Source organism: Vigna umbellata, chromosome 5, assembly GCF_029865625.1.
Source record: "Vigna umbellata cultivar VRB3 chromosome 5, Vumbellata_1.0, whole genome shotgun sequence".
NCBI lineage: Eukaryota > Viridiplantae > Streptophyta > Magnoliopsida > Fabales > Fabaceae > Vigna > Vigna umbellata.
Window position 1 is genome coordinate 62,781,296 of NC_142169.1, and position 14,385 is coordinate 62,795,680.

A 14,385-nucleotide genomic window follows, 5' to 3' on the forward strand; every position below is an offset into this window, starting at 1 on the left:
GTTTGTGACATTTTCAAACTGTTGAAATTACTATTAGATTATCTGAAATTATTTCATATTAAATAAAAGAAATCATATATATGAAGAGCAACTATCTTATATTTGTAAAAATTAAAATAAAGGGCACTGTATTGGTAGTTAAAAAAAGGAATACAAATTAATAACATATATAATATTCTCACGACTTCTTTGTCGTCGTCACCAAATCAAGTAATGGTAAAACAAAGCCCTTTTCATGAAAAGTTCCTTTAGGAGAATGAAAATAATTATACGAAAGAACAATGATAAAAAAAAAAAGACTTGTGTACCGTGTTGGACACAAATTTCATGGTCATTCGATATACTAAATAAGAAAGCAAAACATATATTACCTACTCTCAGACTAATCACAATATCTAAGCCAAATGGCCAAGCCATAGCCATACAACTCATCATTCTTTTCCGTATCATATAAGAAGGTTTATAGAACAAGAAACAAGTAAACTAATTGAGTATGAAAAGAGGTATAATGCTTCATATGAGGTTCACCAGGCACCAGTCCAAACAGAATACTAGCAAGTATAGTGTATCAACGACAAGAATCTCAAAGAACTACAAGAAAATTCCATAAAATAATTTTGCCTATGAACCTAGAAACATTTCACTTGGAAGAAAATATGTGAGCAGAGGATAGGCAGACTGTTATAAGTGTCAAACCAACACTGCAGTTACAAGTGATACAGTAATGAACCAGAGAGCCCAACTAACAAAAAATGGTTCAAATAGATTATTCAACAGCTGGTTCTTAATCGTTAAATCTCTTTCGTGCCATTAGAATTTTCTTCTAAAATTCATTCACGGATAACCATGAGATGGGAACTTAAAGACATACATTAAAGAAAATTATGATCTCAACCAAAAATCAAAGTTCTACTCCATAACTGCAACTCCTCCAGCAGCTTTTATTTTTTCTATTATGTCATTTGCCTCCTCTTTTGTGACCCCTTGTTTTAGTACCACTGGAACCTTTTCAACAAGATCTTTGGCCTCTTTCAATCCCAGGCTAGTAAATGCTCTTACCTCCTTAATTACCTTGATCTTTGCGGCAGCATCAAATTTCTCCAACTTCACATCAAAAGCTGTTTTCTCTGCCTTTTTCTCCTCGACCTTTGGTCCAGCTGCACCACCTTCTGAACCCATGTCCAAGCCATCCGTGGAAATTGGCTGCAACTTTGGAAGATTTAATCTTTCTGACAAAGTAGGCATAATTTGACCACGTTCTTCTTCGGATAATTCTCCAATTCGTTCTGCAAGCTGAATGATCTTTTCTGAGGGTGGAGGTCTGGGGCCATAAGGATCATAGAATTGAGGAATTTTGTACTTTCTTGGCTTAGCCAGAGAATCTTTAGGAACCGAATTAGTCTGTAAGGCTCGAGATTGCAAGGGACCACATATATCCCGCTGAGGGAGACGGCAGATTAATCTGGAAAGGGGGATAAACCTCATCTCTTTGTTCAATCAAAATAGTGACACATGAACCCGATATATTGGAAAAGATGCTCTTTCAACAAAGTAGGAGCACCAACCTGTAACAATTTCAAAACTTACTAAGGTTGAGCAGTGAACCACACGACATATAACATATATGATCGCAGATACAACTTCAGGTATTCATACACATTCTCTCCCAGTCACTTCAAACAGAAGAGATCACCATAACATAAAAGAAGGCAGAACATACTACACACGTAAAACATCAACTTCAACACTTCCAATTTAAAAAAAACAACAATGATGTGTGGAACAGCCCATCAATCCAACCAAACAACCTAACAGACCTTTCGCATCTCTCCTCCTATCAATCATATCACCTATGTAGCTGCACTTCTCTCCATTTATCTCTTAAGGTGTCAATTAACATTTGGGTGTCTACTCATCATTTTCCTTTTAAAAACATCCCAAAATAAAAAAAACGAATTTGGAAGTGTTCTAAACTCGAAACAGATATTCCACGAAAATCTATAACCACTCTTGTTAAAATCCAAATCCAAACATCAAATGCCCATCACATATTTTTCTCCCCCAGATACAATATGCATATTTCACAATTCATACAGAACAAGACAGCAACTATAATTGAATCACAACCAGCACGTAACAAAAAAAAAGTAAGCCAACTTAACTTAGAAGTTACCACTGGAATGAAACACAACAACATTTAAAAATAATTAAATTTTACATCCCTGCAATCTTCGATGCAAAAAAAATAGATGGAGCAAGGCCACTAAATCAGGGGATTAATTAAACCAAACCGAGTTTAAAAGTACATTATTTGGAATATTTTCATGGCGCTGAGAAAATGTGCCGAGGAGTTAATAAAAATACTGAGGGTGATTAGCGAATTGAAATGGCGGGTTCTATCTATCAATCCATGAAAACAGAAACTTTTCTTCATTTAAAAAGAATAAAGTACAGAAAGAAAGTATGTGTTACCTTCAGGAAGAAGGTGTTGGACTTGCAATTTTGGCGTACTGTGGTAGCGAGGTGAAAATTGGGGAAGGAAGGAAGAATGAAAACTGCGGGATTAGGGATTGTGGAGCTGTGAACAAAGCAGGCTTTAGAGGTGGGCTTTCAAAGTTGGGCCAGCTTAAGAAAGTCCAACGATCACTTTCTGCACCACCATTCTTCGTCCTACAGCCCCGATTATTCTTAAATAAACTTTGCCCTTTGTAATAGTTAGCAAATAGTACACTTCAAAATACAATACTTCATTTTTTATTTTTTGAATTAAATAATCTGTTAAAAAATCTATCATTCAATTTTGAATCTTCTTGATGAAACTAATTTTTTTATATAAAATTGATAGATATATAGAGAGGAAAAAGTGTAGGAAGAAAACATGTAATGAAAGAAGTAATTAGAAATTCTTAGGAATAAATAATTTCAATTTTTTTAGTAGAAATTTCTATGGATGATATATATTTAGGGGTATAAATCGTCTGAGTGAATTAATTTTACGTAACTAAACCTCCTATATTTTATTAAATAGAATTTTATGGAAACACAAGAATTTTAAGAGTTTTCTTATTCAATGGAGGCAAAAATATCTCCTCTCTTGTGTCTAATAGTTCTAGATGAACAAACAGGCATTTCAAAACTTGCAATGAAAACTAATAAAAATTAAAACCAAACATGTCAGTTTTTCAGAACCAATGGCTGCGTCTTCCCGTCACTCAATCTCTATTCTCCAAGTTGATTCCCAGAACCTATGCAGCAGTGTTATCCACAAGACAATGTCCCGTTTGGTGTCATTCACTGGCTCGTAACACCACTGTGCCCTCTACTCCAGGTTCATCGTTTTCCCTCGCTTTTCTTCTCTTATGATACCCTTTTCCCCCGTTTGTTACTGTTATTAGTTTGAATTTTCTGGGCAGCCAAAGGATTCAGCTTTTTTAAGAGTTTAATATCTATGCTCTGTTGCCTTTAAAAGTTTAACGCTTTCAACGAATCAGAAAATGTTATTTTGACTTTTAAGGTAGTCATTGAAAAGTTTAACAGATTTAAATTCATGACCTTTTGTGATTTGTTTAAGATGTGAAAATAAATAAAACCCTCCTATTAGTGCATAAACTAATTTTTTTTTTATTTTAGAAAAAATATTTATTGAATTTCCCTTATATGATTGTTCGTGTTATTTTTAAGGTGTTGTGGAGCAGGTTGTGGACAATACTTCTGATGCACCTAAAGTGAAAGTATTGAAAGAGAGAATGGAACTTCTGGGCATCAGCTTGGGAAACTCTTGTTTGCCTGGGCAGTACCATAATCTGTTTTGTCCAAAAGTATCTACTTTTATTTTCTTCTAAAACTGCATTTTATTTCCTGCCCCTAGTCTTTTGTATGTATTTGGTTTTAAGTAGGTTTCTGACTTTTGATATTCTAGTGCAAAGGTGGGCAATTAAAGGAGAGGAGTTTGTCTTTTCACATTATCTCGAATGGGTATGCTTCGTGTAATTGCTTTGTGTGTGTGGTGATAATTGCGTGTTTTGATGTAATGTATTTTGGCAAATGTGCGATGTAGCGAATTTGCAATGTGGAGATGTTTTCGATCTAAATGTGGTTGGGCTGGTCAGGTGACATAACATGGATTTATAAATTTACGTCTCCTTTCAAGCATAAAACTTGTAATGAACAATGACATACTGCTTCCGCATGATTATTTGGTTGTAGGTTTTTGCAGATGATCAGGAATTGTACAGTGGGGTTTGTACCACCGCCAAGTTTTCTAGAAAATTAGCGGATGAGAGCTTAGGATTGGAACCACTTGGTCCTAAGGTATAGAACTTGTTTTTAGCATTTTTAGTGGGCAATAGCAGTAGAACAACTGCCAAATTCTCAGAATGATCTATCTCATTTTTCTGGTAATTGTTATGATAAAGGATGTCTTTTATTCAAATGAATTAGTGAAAAATGATTATCCTCTTAAGTGTGCTGGCCTTCTCGTTGTTCTCTGATTCAACATACAAAGTATGCACTCTTAAGGGTATCGAGAGTGGAAATGCGTTATAATTACTATTTTTAGCTGAAATAGACACAGGGCTTGACTTTCTTGTGCTTTTGGCTTTATTCTCCCAATTTTTAAGGCAAAATAACTGAGGAATTACTTGACACTTTGAAATAAGGTTCACCTGGACTTATGCTCAAGTGTTAAATCAATTTCAATAACATATAATTTTTCCCCATGACCCTCAAGCTCTTAGCATAAATATCTGGTCATTTTCCATAACCTGTGGCATGTTAATTAATATCTCAGTATCAAAGGTCCAGTAGAGGTTTAGAAATATGATGTAATGGGTACTAAGTAATATGGCCTTAGAAGCTTCACTATTCAATCATGATTGTGAATCTGGTTGATAATTTTGGAATGGCCAAGTGTGAGCATGCAAAACTACTATTTTGATTGAGTGTTGCCTCTTCAAGATGTTAAAGACTGTTTCATTAGGTGCTTGTGTCAATATATTGCAACCTTTAAGTATTAGTCAGATTATTTGCTTATGTATTGATTTTGTTTTTCCTTGTTTTAGCTTGTTGCGTACTTTAGAGAGAGATTGATATCAGAGAAAACCCTGAGCAGAAATGCTGTTAGGCAACTGTCTGACAATAAGGTATTTCCACAGTTCTGGTTTTGTAATTGTAATATTTGTTCCTTTAAATTGCTAGATAAACGGAATCCAGATCTGTAATTGGTGCTCTGTCCCGTATTGTGCTGGGACTCCTATAGCTGCTTCTTTGATTGATATATACCCTTTCAAAAGGGAAAAAGAATCTTCAGTGATCTTGCCATCTTGAATTCTTGAAATCTGAACTAAAAGACCAATATCATGGATTTTTAACTTAAAGCGGTGATTTTAGATTTTTATATAGTTCTGGCAATGTCATGATGGCTAATTGACGTTTCCTTAATAGCTCTAAAGCTGGAGTTCTAATGGCAAAATTCATTATTCGCAATTGAATTGAATGATTACGGCCATGAATTGATATATTTAAAGTCCGTGTTTGTTTCCAACCGGTCTCAACTACTGCAATTGAACCTTAGTGGGGCAATAGTGGAGGGAAACATAAATCCATTTACATGAACCAGAGTGGTAGTGCGTATATATTCTTTTAGAAGTAAACTTTGCTTTAGTTGTCATGGCTTCAAGATCATCAAAAAAATCTTAGCAATGATCATAATTGTTGTGGTTTCTTCTCTTTGCTGTCTTATAAACATTTCTATACGTGCTTTAGTTCTTAAGAACTTAACTAGTTAGAAGTTCTAAACTTCGTTGTGTACTACAAATTTTGTGCAGGCAGTCATTGCTTTTACTTATAAACAAAATGGGTTGCTTGTTGGTTGCAAATACAGAGCACTGGAGAAAAGATTTTGGCTGGTAACTTTTCCAGTTTGCAAATAGTATTCATTACAATGAATGATGTATTTTGAAATGATCAGTAGCGTTTCATGTACAATCAATGAAAGAAAAGGACAACTGTGGTGTTAGAAATGAGAAAAAAAAAGAATGCAGGCAAGGCTACATTTTCTCCTTTCTTGCCTACACTTCCTTTTTGTAGAAAATGCTCGGGGAAAAAATTTACAAATTTGTATCAAAAGGTTCTGTCAAAAATTGAGTATCACTCCTTGATGCTATTTCTTGTTAGGAATTCAAAATGAGTTGGAAATCTCAAATTGGGTAAAAAAAAGTAAGATGAATATATAAGTAGAAGAAGGATCCATAAATCACCTTAAGATTTTGGATTGAAAATGGTGTCTTGATTCATTATATGGGTTTGTTCACGTCTCTTCAATAACTTTTGTTTTGAGAAAATGAATAATACAAAGCTGTAAGCCACAGTATAAGTCGTAACTCCCTTCCTGAAATAAAACAATTTATAATAACTATCCTACAAAAAGAATAAGCGTAAATGGGTACTTTGGTCTGTGAAAGTGTAAACTGCTGCAAATTTAGTCGTTGAAAGAATGATAAATCTAATTTAGTCCCTAAATATGTAAAAGTTCAAATTGGTCCCGAAACATCATAACTTAATGTCAAATTGGTCTTAAAAATAAAATCCAACTGGTTTTTAAAAAATCCGTTCAATACCATGATTATAAAAAATCAATTGGTCATACGAAATACAACTTAGTGTCATGAAAGCTTAACATCATCACAACTTAAAGACAAAATGGTCCCACGAAAGATTAACAACAAAATGTAATTGTTCCACTTTTTAAACATCGAAGGACTAAATAAAAATTTGAGTTGTTTGATGGGTTAATTTGACACCAGTTTATACTCTCAGGAACCAAAACTATCATCTATCCAAAAGAATAATTTAGGCTACTTACAGTGATTACAAACAGAGAATGTGAGACTGCTGTAACAATATTTTTGTCACTAAATTAATCCTTCAAATTAGTCCTTTGGAGATTTTTACTAAATTATTCCATAAAAAGTCTAATATTTATTTCATTTTATTCATTCTCGTAGAAGACTAAGTGGTGACACAGAGGAGTATGGTAACTACTTTTTATCCTTGAGGACTTATGTCATGACAATTTTTTGGGGGTAATTAATGTGGTGATACCCTAGTTTCTAAGGGACTAATTTGTGACAAAGCTTTGGAGGGATAATGTGATGGCACCCTATTCTTTAGAAGACCACGTTGAGGGTTCAAAAATGTTGATATGAAGTTTAATTGATCTAGATACGAAGTAACTTATGTTCATTCAAATGCTCGATTTGATTTTCAGGAAAGAGGCACGGACAAGATACTATATGGAATTGATGACATTAGACAAGTATCTGAAATAATCATTGTAAATTTTTCTCCCTTAATTCTCCATCATAATCTTCTTTTTGTCTGACAATTCCCAACTGAAAGCTGGAAAAGGAAATAATTGAAGATATTCTTACAGTCCAATGATGATGATAGGTTGAAGGGGAAATTGATAAGCTTTCACTTGAGGAGGCTGGCTTTCGGAATTGTGTTAGTGTTCCAGTGGGTGCACCAGTAAAGGTTTCTTCAAAAGATTTGCCACCAATAGAGAAGGTTTGTGTGTGTGGTATTATTAAAATTTGTTTTCACTTCTTTTAAAGCCGAGTGAATATTCAATGTAATATGCCTTATTAAATGCACACATCCCTAATGCTTCTTGTCTTCTTCAGCAAAATCTATCTGTCTCTCTTATCTATCTATCTAATGAAATAGATTAGATGTGGTCTATCGAATGAAACGTAATTGACCCTGTCTGTAGTTTTGTCCGTGTGTTCATTCATTATGATTATTAATTGTCTGATTGCAACTTACCCTTTCGGAATTATTTCAAATACCTAGACTAATTTGCTCATCTAATTTTTCATTTTTATTCTGATGCAGTACAAGGTTTATGGTGGTTGTTGTACTTTGGTAATTGAAAAATGTACTAACAAAGACTCAGTACAAATCATTTAGTGATGTTGATTCTAACTATCTCAAGGGAGATCTTTGTGTTTTAAGACCACTTTCATCCTAATAAATTTACTAGTTATAATCCTTAACTTTGAAAAGAATAATCTATCTAAACGTTTTCTGCTTTTTCCTGTTACCTACAAATAATCATAACTAATTTCATTTTACTGCAAAAGTGTCCAAGTATGGAGCCTTATTCTTTGAAGATCTGTTATACTGACGTTGTGTATGAATTCTGTTCTTGTCGACTCACCTTTTGTTTATGTTTTTGGTTATGGACCATAATCACACATCACTTTCGTAAGATTAACATGAGAGAAAAAACAAATTGCTTCCAGTCATTCTTTCTCTGGCTTAACTGATCCATGGTTATCTTTCTACATCCTCAAAAAGTATGTGTTTCGGTCAATTAATTGATCGCATTAATAGTATCTGTGCATGCTTATGAAATCAGGACAATGCATTTCAGTACCTTTGGAACTGCAAAGAGTACTTGGATAAGGTACACACATTTGATATCTTCCTATTAAGTTGAATCTTTATAGCGCAGAAGTGAACTGCTTATTAGCTTGGTTTCCTCTTTGTTCTTTTAGGCAGTTCGCATTATCCTGGCAACTGATAATGATTCTCCAGGTCAAGCTTTAGCAGAAGAACTGGCACGGCGCCTTGGCCGAGAAAGGTTATATACGATGTCATTTATTTTCTCTGTCATTGTGTGCATGTACCAAATATAAAGTAAAACTTGAGACTTGGATAGCATGCTGCATGAATAGTTTGGATATAATTCATAAAGCTCAGCTATTAAGGTTCAAAACACACATTCATGGTACCTAAACTACTTAATGCATTAGGTTTAAATTTCATGCATGCAAAGGAATCCATATCCTACTAAATAAATCAAAATGGTTACCAAATCTGGACCCTAATAATGGCTCAGAAAGTTTATTGGATCTGACTGTTTATACATTCTGTTCCTTTTCCAGCACTTGAGGCGTTTTCCAATAATAAATGTTCTCTTCTGCTTTACTTTTACTTTGTGTTTTCCTTCCTTTTTTGGTTGTCATCAGGTGTTGGCGTGTGCTCTGGCCGAAGAAAGATGAATTCAGCTCTTTCAAAGATGCAAATGAGGTATAACTGGATTTTCTATGTTATCAATATTTTCTTAGTTCTCTGCAGGGCAAGTGAAAATTCAGTTCACTAATGGCTTGTGAAGTTTCTAAGAAAAAATAACTTTTCAAGGTCCAATGACACGAGAAATGTTAATCACACACTTCCTGAAGACACTCTTTATTATTGGTTCATATTCATTGGAGATCGAAATATTTTATAGGTCTCAGTTCATGCTTAATGATCTCTAAGAAAGAGTGTTCATTAGAAAAAGTGTGCTGCTAGTATTGTTAAATATGATTTGCATTTTTCACTTTTCAAATGCAGTATATTTATATACCTTTAGGACACAATAATTTATTCATGGCTTATGACCCTAGGTTCTCCAATGCCTTGGAGCTGATGCTTTGAAGAAAGTAGTTGAGAATGCAGAGCCATATACAAGTGCCAACTAGGTAATTCCATCCATGGAGCTGGATATTGCTTTCAGTGCTCAAGATCCTGAACTACTATTAAAATTTAGTCATACCAGAAAATGTAATGAAAATTGTGGTGCTCATATTCATATTCTTTTCAATTAAATTGGTATTGAGATATCTCCTTTTTATGGTAGCTAAATTTTAGTTGTTTATAGGATTTCAGAAGTGTGAGCAGGTGCGTGTGGTTGTTTTTTAACAATACTAACATCACACTTTTTCTAATGAACACTTTTTCGACAAATATATTTAGTTTATTTTCTACGTCAACATATTTTTAATTTTTTTAAAGCTTATAATTAATTTTTTCCTTTTACAAATTGAAGACTCTTTATATTTTTTACAAAATAATTAATAGAAACATTTTGACGAAGCTTATGATTATACACATGCATTTATATCAGTGGTAGTACATGACTTTGTAATTTCAGGGTTTTCTAAGAAAGGCGTTTAGTGTATTTTCTATGTCAATGTATTTTTATTATATATTTATTATTTATTTTGAAAAAAACATAATTAAAAATATTTGTTTGAATTTAAGACGAGATTTTTAGTTCCTATAAAATGAGTGAATTTTAATTTGGCCCCTATGATACTTTTATTTATTTTTCACCTCAATTAACAAGTATCATAATACTAGGATAAAAAAACAACTATGTTCAATTTTAGAAGAACTAAAATCAAAGAAAAAAAATTTAGGGCATAAAAATTTATAGGACCAAGATTAAAACACATTCATCACAAATGTTTAGGTTTAATGTTTCAATAGGTCCCTGTTTTCGTTCAGAATTTCAAATAGGATCTCGTTTTTTCGGCGTTTCAATTAGGTCCTTATTTTTATAAAAGTGAATCAAATATGACCTTTTCGTTAAATTGATGAAACAGCGTTAATACAACACTTAACGTCGTTTCATCAATTTAACGGAAAGATTCTATTTAATTCAATTTTACAAAAATAAAGACCCAATTGAAACGCAAGAAAAGAAAGGGTCTTATTTGAAATTTTGGATAAAAACAGGGACCTATTGAAACATTAAACCCAAATGTTTATAACACTCTCATATTTGCTTAACACAATTTCCAATTATGAGATAAAAAAACACTTTGCGTTACGCGTTTTGGAGATATTATACATTTAAAAAAAGGTTGGAAAGGAAAAATCTTAAGAAAATTTCAAATTTCTAGAATGTGCATAATTTAGAAACCTTTTATTACATGTTAGATACCATTTACCAGAGAATTATAAATTTTGATAGGCCATTTTCATTACGAAGGTGCTAGAAACAACTATGATGGTGCCGGAAGCAATTTTCTACATGAATGCTTTTTGAAAAACTTCCCCAATCCTGCTTCAAATACGGGCCCACCTACCTTTGGGTTAGGGATTGCTAATTGGGTCGGGTAAAGCACAACGGCCCAATATTTTTAAAATCAAATTCTCAGTCCTGAAAACTCTGTCGATGTTTTTGAAATTACTAACGCATCAAACGGGCGCAAAATTTGACCGTTGAAATTCACAATTTTGCTGTCTCCTCTCTTTCTCTTCTTCCAAACTCAAAGTTTCTTTTTTCTGAATTTCACAATGCAGAAATTCAGAAAACCAGAATCTACTGACGTCGCTTTGACGGAGCGCCGAAATTGGGGTAATATCTTCAAATCTCTGGTTCAGATGGTGCGCGACCAGCAGAACCAGCTTCAATCGTTCGCTAGCCGCCACAAGTTTCTCGAAGACCGTCTTCGGATGCAGCACGAAGGGTGGATCTCCGATGTTCGCTTTCACAAGGATCAAATTTCTCAGGTAAATAGACTTCTTTAAGGGCTCCGCTAAAGTTAAAAAAAAAAATAACTTTTTCTTTATGTGTTTTTATTACCACTGTTTCTTTAGTTGAATGGGATTTTGGCATTTGAGGAGAAGAAACGGTCTCTGGAGGAAGCAAAGGCGGATTTGGCGCTGGGTTTGAAGCACAGAGAGGCTGCTATATTAACATGGATTTTAGGTCAGTGAGTTTTCTTTGATTTCTTGTTAGTAGTTTTTACTTTGAGCCATTCTTAGGGAAAAGGTGTTTGCTTTTGGTTCTTGGTCTTAGGTTTTTGCATTTGTCGTTTTATTCCTTAATGTTTTGCTTTCAAGAAGCAAATTTGGTTGTGGTTTTTATTAAGGATTGAGAATGGAGTACCTTGACGTGGTGTAGATATTTTGTTTTTTGAAGTACCTTAGTTGAGTTTTGGGGGACAGTAGAGAGTAGCATATGTTTGTGATATGATTATTTTTGGACAATTGTCTCTTTTTTGGGGGATCAAAAGGTTTCTCTTGAGGCATCGCATCGCATTTGAAAGTTATCCAAAACAAATACTGCGGAATTAATTGCATAGGAGCAGAGTTAAATTAATAAGTTTTGGATGAGAACTGGTTTATGTGACCCGTCAATCTTGGGATGGTCCTTGATGTAACATGATTCGGATTATTTTCATTTACCAGATGTAAATTTAAATAACTTTACATGATACATGAATGTAAGGGTTGGCTGAGATGGTTAAATGCCTGATTGGCTGAAACATCAAGTTCCTGCTCCTGGATGATGTATCACTCCTAGCATGCTACAGAGAATTTTCTTTTCATTTTCTGGTTTAAATTATTAATAACTTCGATTTTTTCAACTCAAGGGAAAGTTTTTGTTAATTGTTGAAATAATAGGTGTTTGAATGAATTTTTATTTGACATTATTCTAACTGCATTTATTTATTTTATGATTACAGAGCATACAGAGGATGAGTTGGGGGATTTTAAAGAATGGTTTGAAATTCTTTCTCGTAAATCCTCTGTTAGAGAAGTACGTAATCTGTCAGTCAGCGTTGCATATTTGTTGGGTTTTCTGATATTTCTTATGTATTACATTATGCTGAACAGTCACTTTATAACAGGACCAAGGAACAAAATCTAAGGATACTGGCAAGAAGAAAAAAGGAACCACAGATAAAGAGAACAAGCCCATTTGGAATACTGCAGAAAAAGATAAATGTTCTTGCCATGAATTTAGTCTGTTAAAAGGTGAATATGATAAGCTTTCTCTAGAAAAGTATTCGGAGGTGTCTGAACTCTTGGCGGAAAAGAAATTTGTGTGGAATCAATATAAAATAATGGAGAATGACTACACTGCTAAATTAAAGACCAAAGAAGCTGAAGTAGAAAAGGCAAATGAAAAGATAAAGGTACTCGTTTCCGGCATGGAGCAGCTACGGTCTGAAAATTATGAAAAAGATAGTAAAATTTGCGAATTAGAAAGTAAAATTGCTGAGATGGAGGCTGAGACAAAAAGCTTAAACAAGGAAATATCTGGACTCTCAGTGGAGTTGGAATCTTTAAGAAAACTCCAGAACAACCATGTCACACCTGTTTTAAATCATTGCTCCGATGGGAATAAAGCATCTGGTTTGGGAAAGAAGAGCAGCAAGATTAGAAGTATGATTGTGCAGAAGGAAATACGTACACCGGATCAACCAGCTGCAAAATCTTCTGAAAGGGTATGGGATGTTCTTCTTCTAATTGCTTATCTTCCTTGTACTCTTGTTAATTCTGCCGGCATTTGTCATTTATGTGCTTTTCTGGTGGCATATTGATTAATGCTGGCTTTCTTTTGTTCTTGAACATGGTTGTATTGAAGTAGCATCCTGCTTCCTAAATTACAAATGCTTGAACTATGCATTCATTTCAATAGAAATATGTATTCCCATGGTTCTAAAATTGAAAGTTTGAGAAAAAAGCATGCATTTCCTTGTTTTTTATATGTTTTCACTTCCTGAATCTTAATGTCCAGCGGAAAACAAGCATGAAGAGGAAAGAGCCTCCAGTTATTCCCATTGTAGCTCCTAAGCTGTTCTCTAGTAGCTTCAAGGTTCCAAAACTGAAGTCCTCTGGGAAGGTCAGAGATGAAAGATGACTCCTTTCGGAAATATGTGAGTCTTACATGGCCTTGCACGCTCTTTATGTAAACTATGTATCATGTATGAGCTTTTAGTAATTAAAACATTTGATTTAACTTTGGAATAGATAATGCTATTCCACTCTTTTGTTGTAAATTATATTTAAAACAGCCTTTAGTATGTTAATGTTGTTATCATTCTAATGAAGTAGATTTTAATCATGTCAATCTTAAATAACTGGTTTAATTATTTATTACTAAATAAAAATGTATATGAAGAGATTCACTGTTTTCACTATACATGAATGTTCGATTTTCTTTTTTGATTCAGGGAATCTTAAAAGGAGCAATTGCACAATAAGTACAATATTTTTCGGATTTACTTGCCTTTGAACTATAATTTTTTAATATAAATCAAAATATAAGTACAAATTTTATAAGATAAAACTGAAAAAAATTATAGAAGACTGAAAACAACAGGTATTTACTGAAAAATAAAACAGAAATGAAAGAATGCACTGTGTCACTTAGTGGCATGTCATTTAAGAAATATATTATCATTTAAAGGATACTAGTAAACAACACATACAAAAATATTAAAGTTACGTATAACTACATACAAAATTTACCGGTTTAATAAAAGTAAAAAATTTATTTAATATTTTCTACCTACATAAAGATTTTTGAAAACTAATTACTTTGTTTTGAAAAGAAAAACATCAGTAACATTTTGTTTCATATAATCTTATTAACGGAAATTCAGCATAAACTTTTATGAATTCTTACTTAAATTCAAGAACATGTAGTTTATAATTAAAAATTAATTATTAATGAATATTTAAAAAAGGTATAATGCAGAATATGCTATTGGCATTCTTTTACTAAATTAGTTTTATAATAAAATTATTTATATTAAG

At 33.3% G+C, this 14,385-nt stretch overlaps 3 protein-coding genes across 7 annotated transcripts; 2 read left to right on the forward strand and 1 right to left on the reverse strand.

Annotated features, from left to right (window-relative positions):
* Window positions 1–583: 583 nt before the first annotated feature.
* Window positions 584–2,601, reverse strand: LOC124849082 (Ribosomal protein L12/ ATP-dependent Clp protease adaptor protein ClpS family protein). Its single transcript, XM_047326942.2, has 2 exons — window positions 2,473–2,601; window positions 584–1,565 (listed from the first exon to the last, which is right to left on the reverse strand). The coding sequence occupies exon 2, from the start codon at window positions 1,483–1,485 to the stop codon at window positions 910–912; it is 576 nt and encodes a 191-aa protein (XP_047182898.1). The 5' UTR covers window positions 1,486–1,565; window positions 2,473–2,601; the 3' UTR covers window positions 584–909.
* A 486-nt stretch (window positions 2,602–3,087) lies between these two features.
* On the forward strand, window positions 3,088–9,668 carry LOC124849083 (nucleic acid binding protein). Of its 3 annotated transcripts, none has more exons than XM_047326943.2 (13): window positions 3,090–3,328; window positions 3,682–3,818; window positions 3,920–3,975; window positions 4,058–4,109; window positions 4,207–4,311; window positions 5,061–5,141; window positions 5,826–5,906; window positions 7,268–7,333; window positions 7,450–7,566; window positions 8,420–8,467; window positions 8,559–8,644; window positions 9,033–9,093; window positions 9,453–9,668. In XM_047326943.2, the coding sequence occupies exons 1-13, from the start codon at window positions 3,172–3,174 to the stop codon at window positions 9,525–9,527; spliced, it is 1,122 nt and encodes a 373-aa protein (XP_047182899.1). In that variant the 5' UTR covers window positions 3,090–3,171; the 3' UTR covers window positions 9,528–9,668. The 3 variants fall into 3 exon arrangements, with proteins under 3 accessions (XP_087971304.1, XP_047182899.1, XP_087971303.1); XM_088115177.1 differs by having other exon boundaries at window positions 3,111–3,328; window positions 3,696–3,818; XM_088115178.1 differs by lacking the exons at window positions 3,920–3,975; window positions 4,058–4,109 and having other exon boundaries at window positions 3,088–3,328.
* Window positions 9,669–11,008: 1,340 nt separating this feature from the next.
* On the forward strand, window positions 11,009–13,759 carry LOC124849070 (cytomatrix protein-like protein). Of its 3 annotated transcripts, none has more exons than XM_047326922.2 (5): window positions 11,009–11,346; window positions 11,458–11,545; window positions 12,306–12,379; window positions 12,471–13,070; window positions 13,364–13,759. In XM_047326922.2, exons 1-5 carry the CDS (start codon window positions 11,131–11,133, stop codon window positions 13,484–13,486), a joined length of 1,101 nt encoding a protein of 366 aa, XP_047182878.1. In that variant the 5' UTR covers window positions 11,009–11,130; the 3' UTR covers window positions 13,487–13,759. The 3 variants fall into 3 exon arrangements, with proteins under 3 accessions (XP_047182878.1, XP_047182879.1, XP_047182877.1); XM_047326923.2 differs by having other exon boundaries at window positions 11,010–11,346; window positions 11,464–11,545; XM_047326921.2 differs by having other exon boundaries at window positions 11,011–11,346; window positions 11,434–11,545.
* The last annotated feature ends 626 nt before the right edge of the window (window positions 13,760–14,385 follow it).